General features: G+C 43.6%; 1 protein-coding gene across 3 annotated transcripts in view; it reads right to left on the reverse strand.

Moving 5' to 3' along the window:
- The window catches only part of NGF (nerve growth factor), a 63,567-nt gene extending 48,352 nt beyond the window's left edge, over positions 1 to 15,215 (reverse strand). Inside the window, exon 1 of one of the 3 annotated variants that reach the window (XM_033917413.1) lies at positions 15,083 to 15,215. In XM_033917413.1, the coding sequence (XP_033773304.1) occupies positions 15,083 to 15,178 (96 nt within the window). In that variant the 5' untranslated portion in view covers positions 15,179 to 15,215. Of the gene's footprint in view, positions 1 to 14,597; positions 14,759 to 15,082 lie in introns of those variants that run through there. The other 2 variants (XM_033917414.1, XM_033917415.1) reach the window with 2 other exon arrangements.
- Positions 15,216 to 15,656: the final 441 nt, after the last annotated feature.

Consider the following 15,656-nt stretch of genomic DNA (forward strand, 5'->3'; position numbering starts at 1 on the left):
AAGATTTTGTAAAGTGCCAATTTGCAAAATCATAATGCTATGTTTTCACATTGCTTCAGATCATTGACTGAACCATGTCAATAAAAAGTGCGGAATTTTCAAGTGTGGACCTGTGAGACGTCATGAAGTTCCTATTCCTGCAGAAGAAAACTCCAGAGGAAATCCATGAATGTATGATGCAAACGTTGAATGACAAATGCCCATCATACTCCACAGTGAAGAACTAGCGTGCAAACTTTCAGAATGGAGATTTCGAGACCAAAGATTCAGCAAGGTCTTGGAGGTTTCAATTCCAGAAATTGTTGACCATGTCCATGACCTGATTTGGGCAGATCAGTGAATATCAGCTACAACAGTTGCTGAAACACTACAGATATCCAGGGAATGCGTTGGGTGTATAATCCATGAGCAGATGGGTATGCAGAAGCTGTCAGTCAAGAGGGTGCCCAAATGTTTGAATGCTGATGAGAAACAACATCGAGTGGACATTTCCAAGGTGATTTTGCAGCATTTTCAGTGAGCTAGTGCCAACTTTTTGGAACAACTAGTTACTGTTCATGAAACATGTTTACACCATGCAATGGTGGTACTCAGGTTCTCCAAGGTCAAGGAAATTCAAGACCCAAGTCAGCAGAAAAGGTCATGGTCACAGTGTTTTGGGATCAGCAAGTTATTGTAATGACTATTTTCCAAGGGGCCAAACAGTTAATGCAGAATACTACTGTAACTTGCTGTTCCAATTAAAGAAGGCATTGAAAGAAAAAAAGGAGAGAGAATCTATGGAACAGAGTTCTCTTTTTGCAAGACAATGCATCTGCTCACAAGGCTGGCAAAACGATTGATGTATTGATGTATTTGGGGTTTCAGTGCATAGACCATCCACCCTACTCACCAGATCTTGCTCCAGCTGACTATTTTCTGTTTCTAAACCTTAAAAAAAAGAGTTTGAAAAGGCAACAATTTTCAAGTGGATTTGGAGGTGATTGCCAACAGTGGCGGAGTATTTCAGGGACCAGACATCAAGAGTATTTTTTGGAAGGGTTACAGACACTTCAGATACGATGTGCCAAGTGTGTTGAACATGTGGAATAACTTGTAAGTTTCATGGCTCTATATCATTTTCCTTCTTGGTTGGGCTGAGAACTTTTCAGCAACCTCCCTCCCCCCCCCCCTCACCCTAAAGACAAAACTGTAGACAATGAAGCATACCCTGAAGAAAGCCACACAGCATGACGGCTAAAATGTCAGTTCCACTTATTCAGATGCGGCAAGACAACCATAATCAGGAAAAGGATTCTTTGCTTCAACAGGCAATCAACATCAGAAACTAATTACACTTGATATCTCCTTCATTTACACTAAAATTACAAAAGGAATTCACCATAACCAGATAATATTATTACAAAACGCAAAAATAATTAAACAGAGAGAACAGGCTAAGCACATTAACGATTATAAATACTGCAACCTACCCAAAATAATAAAAAAGCACCAAAATCTAAACACCACAAATAAGAAAGCAAAATCTTATTAACTGTTGCCTTTTCACACTAGGACAGTTAGCTTGGCAGGATTTAAAAAAAGGTTAGGATTATTTTCCTAAAACATAAGTCCATACACTATTATTAATATAGACTTGGGGAAATCCACTCCTTATTCCTAGGATAAGCAGCATAAAATCTGATTTACTACTTGGGATCTTGCCAGGTTTCTCTGACTTGGATTGGCCAGTTAGAAATAGGATACTGGGCTTGATGGACCTTTGCTTTGCCCAGTATGGCAACTCTTATGTGCTTACGTTCTGAGCACCGAGTTCATGAGATCTACCGTGGCGACAAGGGGGCAATTAACAAATCAACATGATTTGCTGCATATTATCCTGTGACACCACATTAAATTGATTTAGAAAGGAAGTTATTGTTCTCAAAGGAAGCAATGCAGTTTCGGTCACGGTAAATCGTGTTATACCATAGAAACCCTGCCGCAGTGCCAAGTTCATAATTAGCTTGTGCCGGTACTGCACAATGCTGTTGAAATTTGAGGGACGAACTGAAAAATCTAAGACCCATATGAACTATTTTTATATGCTCAATTTGTTTGCTGTGATTCATTCTACCAAACCAAATCTCTAAAAGGGGTCAGTCATGTGAATGAGTGATTAAATTGCTGAGAACGTGGCAGTCCCACCGTGAAGACGAGGACGCCACCACATGCCAACAACATGAGCTCACTTCTTTGAAGAATCAACAAAATGCTATCGGCCAGTCTTATACGAGGCAAACTGTCCAGGTGAAGAGAGAGGTTGAAAACATGCCACTGCTTGAGAAGAGCTGGAGAAGGAGAGGGGAAGAATGGGACGGTCCTCTTCTCTCAAATGGAAAGTGCATTAGGAGAACAATCATTTTTGTACGAGAGACTGTACTGGATGGCACCATTTGTCCACCAAATTCATTAGCGTAGCATTTCCTTTCTCATTGGAAACTGCTGGCACATTCCATAAGAGGCACAACAAAGGAGTCGTGAGGATGAGATGTCAATAATTCAGCCACGGATGTAAAGTTCAAAGTCCACTTTATTGATAGTAGCACTTTACACCCGTGGCTGAATTATTGACATCTCATCCTCACGACTCCTTTGTTGTGCCTCGATTGTCTCATCGTTCAGACCTCCTTGGGTTCCCTTTTTGGTGACATTCCATAAGAGTACAGGATAAAGCCATACCAAGTCAAACCATGGTCCTTCAAACCCAGCTTCCTGCCTCCAACTGTGGCAAGTCTAGGTCAAAAATACCCAATAGATCCCAAAAGTAGATCCATTTTCCACAGTTCTATTTCCAGGGATGAATAATGGTTCTCCCAAGTCTACCTGGCTAATATGGACATTTCCTCCAGAAGCATGTCCAATCCTCCTTGGACATGCTTCTGGCAACAGATTCTACTGCCTTAATGATGTGCTGCATAAGAAAATCTTTATCTAATTTGTTTTCAATTTGTTGGCTTGACCCCTTGTTTCATCTACTATCCTTTGTCTAAGTGACAAAAAGCCTAGTAAATCAGAAACTATCCACTTGAATCCATTGGTGTCTTGACAGTCATACAAGTGCAGCAAAAGATACATTACTTTTGGCCGTACTTGCTCAGTGAAGCTAACAAAGAACTCAACAAGAGCAGTTGATTCAGACGTAAATGTAATGGATGCCTTAACATATTCACTGTATCAAAACAGAGCCGTCTAGCAATGTACAAGAAAATAATTATCTATGCCAGCTATATACAATGAAAGTCAAATATTTCCATCCCTTTCGATCGCCCTGTTATAATGTAAATTGTGAGTTATGTTGTGTTTGCACATACAACTGGACCATGAAACAGATGAAAAGACTTGGAGCCAGATGCACTAAGGGAATTCTTGCAATTTGTATTTCTGGGAAAAATGCTTAGCACATCTGGCTCCTAGAGAGGTGTTCCACTAACACTATCTACAAAGCCTTTCCATCCCTGTAGAAACAGTTGTAAGGACATAAGAACAGACAAAAAGCCTTACTGGGTCAGCCCAGTAGCCCGTTCTCATGGTGGCCAATCCAGGTCCCTAGTACCTGGCCAAAACCCAAAGAGAAGCAACATTCCAGCATCTCAAAGATTCTGGACCCCCAATGAGAGCAACATTCCAGAGCTGAGATTGTGATGTCATAATGCCTCATTCCACAGTGCCTCAGAGCCGACCTCATGAGTGATGTTACAATGGGTTGATTGTCCTATACTTGGCTCATGTAAGAACATAAGAATAGCCTTACTGGGTCAGACCAAGGGTCCATCAAGCCCAGTAGCCCATTCCCATGGGGGCCAAAACCCAAGGAATAGCAACACTCCATGCTACCAATCCAGGGCAAGCAGAGGCTTCCCCCATGTCTTTCTCAATAACAGACTATGGACGTTTCCTCCAGGAGCTTGTCCAATCCTGCTACACTATCCGCTCTTACCACATCCTCTGGCAACTATTCTCCGAGTGAAAAATTATTTCCTCCTATTGGTTTTAAAAGCATTTCCCTGTAACTTAATCGAGTGTCCCCTAGTCTTTGAAATTTCTGATGGAGTGAAAAATCGATCCACTTGTACCCAGGGACAGAGAAAATACCTGCTTCATATAATATGTAAATGGCTGTGGTTGCATCAAAGAAAGGCGGTCTATCAAATGTATAACCCTTACCCATAAGTGCAATCAGTCACAGAATTCTACAACCTATGCACTATGTCCCTGTACACACCCATCAAAGCATATGCAATCAACTCATAGCATGTAACTTTTCACTAGTTGGTTTTATTTATTTTTACATTTCGATCCCGCCTACAACCTAGGCGGGTCACGGCTATATTATTTCTAGAAGAGTTCACTTATGCACCTCAATGACAGAACACAAACTGAAGCTCAACCCAGATAAAACTAAATTTCTACTGCTTAAAAAGGACAAAACCCCTTCTATAACTGAGCTAGAAATTAAAACCACCAAATATCCCTTACAACCCACTCTCAAACTCCTTGGAGTAACAGTAGACAGAGGTTGCACTCTTCAGGTGCAAATCAACAAAATCACACAAAAAGCATTCTTCACCATGCGCAACCTTCGCAAAATCAGAAAATTCTTTGAAAAAGAACAATTCAGGCTCATAGTCCAATACCTAGTCCTAAGTCTACTGGATTATTGCAATATCCTCTACCTTTCTTGTCCCACCTACCTAATAAAACAACTACAGACCGTGCAGAACACTGCCCTCAGAATGATCTATTCCCTTGGAAAATTTGACCACATCACCAACGCCTTCCTAGACTCACACTGGCTTCCAATACAAGCCCGCATCCAATTCAAACTAACTGCATGTTATTCAAAACATTAAACGGAACGGCACCCACCCACCTAAACAACCGTCTAAACAGGAACCTCTCAACCAGACAGAGGAGAACCCAATCCCCTTTCTCCTACCCCCCTTTTAAAGGAACTAAACGCAAAAAGATGTATAACAACTTACTAGCAACACATGCAGCTAAACTGGATCCCACCATCACCAACCTACTGACAGCTTCAACTGACCTCAAGGCTTTCCGCAAAGAAATCAAGACCCTACTATTCAAGAAATTCACCCAAACGTCCTAATCCCTCCCGTTTCCCCTCTCGCCCCCTCTTAGAATCCTCTCATCAAAATTGCTTTAGACCTTACGCCTTCAATTGTATTCCTTTTACTGGAAAAGTCCAGCTATCTTTTTTGTTGTACTAGGTCCAACTTCTTTAATTGTATTTCTCTTCCTGGAAATGTCCAGCTATCTTTCTGATGTAATCCGCTTAGAACTGCAAGGTACAGGCGGAATATAAGCCAGTAATGTAATGTAATGTAAGGAGTAGAACTCCGCCCTCGAGATGCCTCCTCATAGCATTTTACCTTTCTTAACTCAAAAATAATTTAGAAGATCACTGTACTTTCACAATGGCTTTCCTTAGGGTCAACATTCAAAGCGATATAACCAGCTCCTGGCTGGTTAAATTGTTTGTTCAGGATTATCCTCTGATTTTCAGCAACACTGAATAGCACCACTAACCGCTAAACTCAAAGGCAACTATTTTGTGGGCGGTCTGAGTAAGTTGAGGTAGCTCTTTACATACACACAGAGAAAAACCGAACACAGTTCTATCATTGGCCCTCTTTTACTAAGCCAAGGTAGAGGTCTCTACTGCGGCCCAGAGCGTTCCACTGCTCAAACGCTCCATAGGAATTCCTATGAACATTGGAGCTGTTTCCGTGGCAGCCGGCGCTAAAAACGCTAGTGCGACTTTGCCCCAGGGTTCACTTGGGTTCACTTGGAGTAAATCCTATCTGGCACTAAACAGCACGCAACTTGAGCACTATTTAAAGAATAGCACTTGGCGTGCTTTTTTTGGGGTGCCCAAATTCGGGCTCATTTAAAGAACTGAGTCCATTATGCCCTCTGGGATCAGTACGTCTCTCTGCAACTAGATTTATTAATTACCTTTATAAAGAATTCCGCTCAAGCTATGGCCATTTAGCCATATTAAAAGAGTGTAACTGTAAGACAGATGATCATTTCGTCTTGCGCTCAGTTGTCGGCGCGCGCCTTTGTCTTTCGCGGGGTTGTCTATGAACCGGGATGCTCTCGACCTTTCATTAACAGGGTGCAGAAGGCCAAGTTCCAGTGAAAGTAGATTTAGCTATGTGCAGAAAAAGAGGCAAATCTTCCATATGGGAAGCATCCTACCTTTAGGAGGGAAATTTTTCAAGCAATTAATGTGGATAAAACATATAATATCCATAAAGGTTCATAGACAAAGGCGCGCGACGACAATTGAGCGCAAGACGGAGGCGCGTGCCGAAGAAAATTACAGTTTTTAGGGGCTCCAATGGGGGGGTTTTGTTGGGGAGCCCCCCCAGTTTACTTAATAGAGATCGCGCCTGCATTGGGGGGGGCTTGGGGGGTTGTAACCCTCCACATTTTACTGTAAACTTAACTTTTTCCCTAAAAACAGGGAAAAAGTGAAGTTTTCAGTAAAATGTGGGGGGTTACAACCCCCCAAACTCCTCACAACGCCCCCACAACGCGGCACGATCTCTATTAAGTAAAGTGGGGGGGTTCCCCCCCACGCCCCCCCCCCTGTCGGAGCCCTAAAAACAGTAATTTTCTGCGGTGCGTGCCTCCGTGCTGCGCTCAATTGTCTACGCCTTTGTCCCGGCGCGCTTTTGACCTGACACCGAGCATCCCATCTGATTTTTTAAAAAGAGATGCTTTTTTTAGAGATGTCTTTGCAATTCCCTTGGAATGGAAAGCTTGATTGTATTCCAGGTTCCGGGGGAGCTATTCAAAGGACCCGATTCATTGATGGAAGATGCTCTGCTGTCGACACACAGGGCAAGGACAACTTCCAGGTATGGGAGGATACCTACATTTGGCCCAGGGAATCAGCTGTTGCACGAAAGGAAATGAAAGATCTGAATCCACCCTTTCCCATGGGTATGTAGCCAGGGCCTGTGCAAGGATATCAATGTTATTACAACTTCAGCTTTGTGCTCCTTCTCGCTCCCCTGAGAATTTCATAAATTCAGTCATGGTCATTTGAGGACTACCACCCTCAAAACAGCCCTGTAAAAATATAGACAGTTGAGCATCATACATTTAAATATATAAATATAGTAAGAAAGGTAGGTTCCAAAACCATTTAGCTGTATAAGTGGGCTGTTTGGAAATCCCAATTCACTCCCTGTATTTAAAGTACAGGGTGATGGCTCTTGACTGTGTGGCTATCAAGACTATTGCTGTTCTTTACTGCTGTCTTGCTTAATCCTTCCATGCATACGTTAAATTATTGACTCCTTTACATACCGGGGGTCATTTTGACCCCTAAGAACATAAGATTTGCCGCTGCTGGGTCAGACCAGTGGTCCATTGTGCCCAGCGGTCCGCTCTCGCGGTCAAAGACCAGGGCCCTATTTGAGTAGCCTTACCTGCGTATGTTCTGTTCCAGTAGGAACTTATCCAACCTTGTCTTGAATCCCTGAAGGATGCTTTCCCCTACAACAGCCTCCGGAAGAGCGTTCCAGATTTCTACCACTCCCTGGGTGAAGAAGAACTTCCTTACGTTTGTATGGAATCTTTTCCCTTCTAACTTTAGCGAGTGCCCTCTCGTGCTCTTCACCTTGGAGAGGGTGAACAATCTCTCTTTCTCTACTAAGTCAATCCCCTTCAATATCTTATAAGCACTGAAAGTTGCTTCAGCTTAATAATTTAGCAAATTCTCGCTGTCATGGCACGCAAGTGAAACATTTGTGTTTATAAAACGTATATTTTGGCCTACGGCACAACCGGTGATGTTCCGGAACTGTTTCAAAAATGTTTCTTCTCTTATTCAGCACATTCACTGTGCAAATGTAAAAAAAAAAAAAAAGTCTGTTGTTAGCAAAACCTAACAAAATATTTTCACACGTTTTCAACGTCTCTTATCTCATTTGTCGGCCATTACTTTGAAGATCTGGAGATCCATCACGACTTTTTCAGTGCTGTATTCCGCTGCTGACAATGTTGCCTTCATAAACCCGTGGGGTCGATTTGACCCCCCCCCCCCATGTGTGTATAATCAGTGAAGTCACGTTAAACTAGGTTAAAACATAAAATTTCAAAAGCTGCATTTATCGCAGACGACAGGAAACGCATTGTCTGTTACTATCGAAAAGGTACCTGGAATTTGAAATCAAAATGACAATTTATAATTAAGCAACTCGACTAAGGACTCCTTTTACTAAGGTGCGTTAGGGCCTTAACGTGCGGAATAGTGCACGCAAAATTGCCGCGCGTGCTAGACCTTGATGCCAGCACTGAGCTGGCGTTACTCTAGAAGCGTACCGCGCGGTAATTTCGTGCGTGCGCTAAAAACGTTAGCACACCTTAGTAAAAGGAGCCCTAAGTCATCAGGCTGGGGTCAATATGACCCCAGGTGTGTACAGAAGGGTTGATTGTTAGGCCAGCCCTCTAGGTGGCTCAGATATGCTGTAGCCCTTTTCTGCCGTCATCTTCTATGTTTCTATGTTTAACAAGAGCACATCTGATTGGCACATTCAGTTTTATTGGGAAGCATGTCCCTTGCGAGTGGGAGATGCATGTCAATTGTAAATATCACTTTTACTAATCACCTTTTCTTTTCTTCAAACAATCATACTTATTTCAACGTATAGCTGATATGGTAAAGTGAACACTCAGACCCACAGCTGAGGTCCGGTGAAAAAATCACGGGGCAGCTGTTAAAGAGACCATCATAGTTGTTCACAGTCTCTTCCACCATACAAAGACTAAATAACATCAAATCAAATTTAAATCAAACAAATAAAATAATATATATGAGAAACAACGACTCCATACTGCACACAGACGCGCTACTGACGAAGCGCGTCTGTGTGCAGTATGGAGTGTTTGTGCCGTACCCCTCCTGAAGAAGCCAGTGGGTGAAACCTAGGTTGGGGGGTCGGTAATGAGAATAAAGGAGGAGCCCGGAGCAGTTATGTTTATCACCTACACCATTCAAAGTTAAGTCGTTGTTTCTCATATATATTATTTTATTTGTTTGATTTAAATTTGATTTGATGTTATTTAGTCTTTGTATGGTGGAAGAGACTGTGAACAACTATGATGGTCTCTTTAACAGCTGCCCCGTAATTTTTTCACCGGACCTCAGCTGTGGGTCTGAGTGTTCACTTTACCATATCAGCTATACGTTGAAATAAGTATGATTGTTTGAAGAAAAGAAAAGGTGATTAGTAAAAGAGTTATTTATAGTATCACCTTTGATAAGCAAGTTCCCTTGCAGTTTTTTGAATTGTAAATATCAAACAAGCTCTAAAAAAAAAAAAAAAAAAAAGGTACACGTCTCCCTCCATATTCGCTGCGATAGGGGATTAACAGAACCGCAAATACAGAAAAACCGCAAATAACTTTTTCATATGTCATTCGCGGTTTCCTATTAAAAACCATCGTGAATGTGGCGAAACCGCGAATAACACGGTGGGAGGCCTGGTCTGTTCCTGAAGGAGAGGCATAACACGGTGAAGAAAGTGCCGGGAATCGGCGATTTTCTCCGTGAACGCTTGGAATCGGCGATTTTTCTATGCAAGCTGAAATAATTGGGGGGGGGGGGGGGAGGAGCCAGCAAGCTAAAAACCACGAATAAACGAAATCGCGAATGCTGAAACCGCAAATACGGAGGGAGACGTGTATGCGTGATAAATCCCTTTTAAAGGGAGAATGGAAGACTAGAAGTGAAGAAGTATGCACTTCAATCAATAATCCTGTTTACATTTTAGATTTATAGTAAAGAGTCATTGGCCCTTAGACACCTAAGGTACCGTTCTGTAAACGGTCATATTTACAAAACTAAAAAGGAGGTCTATAAAGAGTTTGTTATGTTTCTCTTTTGTCGGCCTTTACGTGCAGCATCCATAAATCACAAAAGAATGGAAAGTCAGTGAAAACATATATGATGAATTTATTGGAGACCGATGTGGGTGAGTCTGTTCTAATTGTTATTTTTAATGAATGTTGACACGTGCAATTGAACTTGTATTGAGCCTAGCAATTCACTTCACCTAGGCCAGGGGTAGGGAACTCTGGTCCTCGAGAGCCGTATTCCAGTCGGGTTTTTCAGGATTTTCCCAGTGAATATGCATTGAAAGCAGTGCATGCAAATGGATCTCATGCATATTCATGGGGGAAATCCTGAAAACCCGACTGGAATACGGCTCTCGAGGACTGGAGTTCCCTACCCCTGACCTAGGCCAACCAATGGCTTGCAGATGGTTATGACTTGTGCCACTAACAAACTGAGCCGAAGCCAAGCTGATGAGCAAGAAGGCAGAAAGGACAGGATAATCCACCATGACATCCAGTATGAAAATCCCGTTTTATTGACAGCTACCATGTTTGTGGCTATGGAGTGTCTAAAATTAGAGAATGACATGGGGACAAATTTTTCCCTGTCCCTACGGGAACGCAATTTCCCATCCCGGCCCCATTCCTGCAAGCTCTGTCCTTACCTGCACAAGCCTCAAACATTTTAAAATCACAAGTGTTCGAGGCTTGTGCAGTTAAGGCAGAGCTTACAGGAATGGGGCAGCGACAGCGACAAAAATTCGCAAGGATGGGGAAATTAAATTCATTAAGGACGGGGAAAAATGTGTCCCCCGTGTCATTCTCTTCACTGCACTACTCTAAAAATCAAAATGTAGTAAACCTGAGCCAAGTAAAGGACAATCAAGTCATTGTGACATCACTGATGAGGTTGGCTCTTAGTCATTGGTGGAATGAGGCATTATGACATCACAATACCAGCTCTGGTTATCAGAGGCTGAAACATTTCACGCTATTTATTTATTCAATTTTTTTATCCTGTTCTCCCAAGTAGAGAACGACACGAGGTCAACGTTTCCCCCGTCCCCGCAGGAACTCATTTTCCCGTCCCATCCCCGCGGGCTCTCTTCCTGTCCCTGCCAGCTCCGTCCTCATCTGCACAAGCCTCAAACATTTTAAGATCATAAGTGTTCGAGGCTTGTGCAGTTAAGGCGCAGCTTACAGGAATGGGGCAGCGACAAACCCGCGGAGACGGGACGGTGAAATCGAGGTCCTGCAGGGACGGGGACAAATTTGCCCCTGTGTCATTCTCTAGTTAAAATGTCAAGAGCTGTATGCCATTAACAAGTAAGCCTGAAGTTGAATCAGCTACCCAAAAAGATGAACCTCCACCCACATGCATGATTATCTTCAGATGAGTCTACGGGATTCCTTCGTTATTCTTTTAGGACATTTAGGGAGTTGCCACCTTAAGAACAAACATATCTGTGCACAATCATGCCTCAGGGAAGATCCTATGTTATTCTAGCTCTCTCTTCTTAAAAAGGATCTCTGGATAGCAAATCTTACTGGATTTCAACGAGATTAAGAATTCCAATTAAAAACCTGACACACTTCTCTCTAAACACTGGCTGGCTTTTGCCATAAGGGGACTTCTCAAGTCCCAGCTGGTCATAACCATTCCGTGTTGAACATGGCTGGCTGCTTTGAGTGGCTAGACGGTACACGCAAGCGGAGGGTGGAAAGAGAAACAAAAGGCAGAGTCTTTAAGGTTTGGTTCCAAAGCGACTGGTGAGCATTTGGTAAAGGCTCCAGAGCACCATTAATGTTTATAATGTACATTACAGAGCTTGCTATTAGCCTTTAGAAGCTGCCTGGTTTACAAATATTTATCTTAACACTGATTTAAAGTAGAGGGTGGTAGGGTAGACCAGAACCTATTAAATGTAATCTACAGGCAGACAGAATGATCCCAAAGCCTTCTGTGCTCTTTTCCTTTATTTCTCATATTGAGGACTAGAAGGAAGCTGCATTTTAAATGACCACGTCAGGAGAAAAACCTTTGTCCCCCCCCACCTTCACACACACAAATGTTATGTTACTGTAGCAGAGAGGAAAGGCAGCAAACAGAACAGTGGTCTTTACCGTTCATTTAAGAGGATAGACACACTTAAAAGATTCTGGAACTCAAAAACTTGAACTACAATCCAACGTACATCATGGCCAACTCAACCATCCGAGTTACCGAGACTGGTTTCCCATCCCAACCCTAGAGGCATGAGGCATGAATACTCAAACCCAACCCCTGTCATACTCGATGTCTAAACATTACGTCACTTGTTAAGGGATTGCCCTTTTGCTTGGGTTGAAGAGACAGATGATATAGAATGTATAGATGTATTAACTAAGAGATTTTTCTACACCACAAAACACACACACACACAAAAAAGATTTTAAAGGCCAGCCTGGTAGCTCAGTGAGCTGCAGTGGGTTCGGGATTCGTTTCTCAGGTTAGGTCTCAATTCAGTCTTGGCTAGCACTCAACGGTGCTTCGCACCACTGGACAGGTTCCGTGTTCCAAGAACTGCCAAAAGAATTATCAATGCTATATTATCACTAAAAGGCATTTCCCACACAGGAAAGCTAGGGACCTCCCTCCACTTCAAAATCACTGAGCTCTGGAACAACCTTACCTCCCCTCTTCGGAACTTGAGCTCTCTCCAAGTTTTCCGCAAACATCTGAAAACCTGGCTTTTCTCAAAAAATGTAAGTCTCCCTCCAACTTAGGAATCAAGGCATCCCAAGTCCTCTAAATTTTCTTCACACTTCTACCTCTAACCCTCTGTTGTAGTTCCTTCCTATTTCCCCTACTGTAAACCGCGTCGAGCTCTACGAACGTGGAGATGATGCGGTATACAAACCTAAGGATTAGATTAGATTGGGTTACGTAGAGTGTTGGGAGTGGAGGCTACACAGAATGGGGAAAACGTCAGGTATTGGTGAAAGAAAGGTCAGGGCACATACTCCCAAAGAAAATACTTTTAACCGAGCTGAAAGCCCAAAGAAATAGATGGAAGCTGCAGGTAAAAGAGATTTACCCCTTCTCCTCCACGCAAGGTCACAAGTCAGCATGTCAATGTGACTCCTTGGACCTTAGTCCCTTTAATCATAATTAAGGAATCTGTAGTCTTTGACTAATCTGAAAAGGAATGTATTTTAGGTTCAAACATTTTGTTTCCTAGCTTCCATTCTTGGCACAAATTCTAGTATTTGATTAGATATGTCCAATCTGAGATACTTCTCCTGAGTTGGGTGGCAGTGGCCAGTAGAGGTCACTATTGGCTTAGCTTGCTCCGCAGAGGTAAACACAGCAGAGAAAGATTCAAAAAAAAATCCCTATTACTTGGGCTTTAGAACTGCAGCTCACGTCATTGCATTTGGAGAACAGATGCAACTTATTTCATAGCTGAGCACAAGACTTTCGCCGTGGTATTTCTGAAATATTTCAGGAGACTCTGCTATAAACACTGTGATGTATCACATGGCTCGTATTTGTTGTTGTTGAGCAGGAAATATTATCTGTGATATGATACATACTGAGATCTTTTGACATAGCGGACTAACTCGAATTTATGGCTTATAAAACAGTAAAATCAAGTTTTCTCTCTCTCTGATATCTTTTTTTTTTCTCTCCAGTCTAAACAGTTCATTTCTAGGTGGTACAACATTAGCAAATTAGAGCAGTCCTTTCTTATCTCTTGTAAATTGAATCCGTGCGCTAAGCATCCTAACGCGCAAAACCCGGTTCCACGTACAGTATTTGTTCTCTACCACGCTCATGGCAGGCTCCACGGGTGACAACGTTAGGGCAGCGACACCCTTTTTGTACAGTGTCGGGTACCAGCGTGTTACAGGAATTGGTCTAGGACAGTCCTTTTCAATCAGCGTCCCAGACCGAGTTCTAAAGAACTCTGCGCTATGCTGGAATAAGGCGCGTTAAATAAAAAAAAGAAACCGAAGCGCTAGTTTAGGAGAAATATCGCATGTTCCGATTGGTCCCTGCCCACAGGAGAGATGGTGAGCGAAAAGCAAAGGTCCCTTGAAACTGCTACACCCGGGGCAGAAACCCCAACAAGCCACGAGACAACGGCACCCCCCGAAGGGAAAGTGGCCAGGATAGCGCTGGAAAATGCAAGCATGAATCAGGATTAGTCAGAGGGCAGGAAAGCTCCCCAAGGCACTTTCACTTTTTACTCATCTAGGCTTCCCCGCAGAGTCACCGAAACAGTCAGACAGACAGACATACCCCCCCCCCCTCCCATCCCGGTGCACTTCTGACCTGGAATTGTCAGCCTTGCCATAAGCAGAGATTGGCATAGTACATAGGGGCCAACTTTTCACAAACTGATCGGGGGGGGGGGGGACTAAACTCCACGCAAGTGACTGCTCCTTGCTTCAAGTAATGGGTTTGCTCAATATCGGAGGTGCTCAAGCACCCCCACAAGGTTCAATTTCTTCTCGACACACCGCGAATTATAACGTGCGATTTACCAAATGAAAGATAGATAAGAAGGGGCGGGGTCAAAAGAGTAGGCAATAACACACACGAGGATCTCTGAGCAAGGAGAGGTCATTTCTGTTGGGTTTAGCTTAGCATCTGCCCCCCCCCCCCACCCCCCATGCCCACAGCTCCCCCAAAGCACCTTGCCTTGGTTTATGCCTCAACACCCAAGAGGCTTCCGGGTGATCCTTCTTCCCATGAGAAAACACCCAGGAATTATCTTCTTAAGAGCTGCGTCGCTCCCACCTGACAGCTCCGAGCTTGCAAACGCCAGAGACCTTGCAAGAGCTTTCAAGAGCAAAGAGGCTTTGAACTTCTCAAGCCTGCTCTCGGGCTCAGGCTCACCACACCTTCTTCAAGGGAGGGGGGGAAGGGAGCAAGCCTTTGCAAGGGCTCTTTCTGCAGCTCCACAGCAGTCCTGGGAGCAAATCGCTCGCTTTCTGGCTGCAAATAGAATAGACGTTTTAATCACGTCCACCTGCTTCCTGAACGTGCAACTCGGTATTATACTTTTTTTTGGTTTTTTTTTTTGCTATCTATAGACAAAATAAAATAAAACCAAACAAGTCTCACTTGCTAAGCATGACGATTCATTTTGACAATGCCAGGCTGGCTGGAAAGACTCACCTTGCTGGGCTCCCACTTCTGACAGGCTCCCCAAGGTGAAATCCCCTCTTCCCAACTTGGTTCCCAGCCTCTGGCAGCCCAGTCCGCGAACTGCATTCAAACCTTGGTGAGCCATTCACATGTCTCTCCTCATTGACTCTTCTCAGCAGGGCTGAGGAAGCTCCAGTGCTGGTCTGACTCATAAGGCAGCCACCGCCTGCCAGGTCCTAGTGCCTCCCTGACACAGGGGGCAGGTGGAGCACGCAAACACTTGCCCCAGGCCCTCGAGGGCACCTCGCTTCTGAGTCGGGATACCTGAGCCAAAGAGAAACACAAGACAAAAGGCCATTGGACCTTCCCAGTCTGCAAGCAAACAGCTGAAGATATAGGAGCACATAGAGATGAGGCTTTTTCTTCGAAGAGGGTAATCAAATTAGTATTAGGGGGGTGGGGGTGAAATCTTTGCCCATTTATCCCTGGAAAAGTATCGTCCACCTGGCAGTGTAGCCGACAGACTTCCAGTTTGGGAAACCCCCACATCGGGTGCTGCCACCCACCAGAGATTTTACCTCTAGCGCTGGATCTGACCCGTCTC

This window comes from Geotrypetes seraphini, chromosome 13 (genome assembly GCF_902459505.1).
Source record: "Geotrypetes seraphini chromosome 13, aGeoSer1.1, whole genome shotgun sequence".
Lineage (NCBI taxonomy): Eukaryota > Metazoa > Chordata > Amphibia > Gymnophiona > Dermophiidae > Geotrypetes > Geotrypetes seraphini.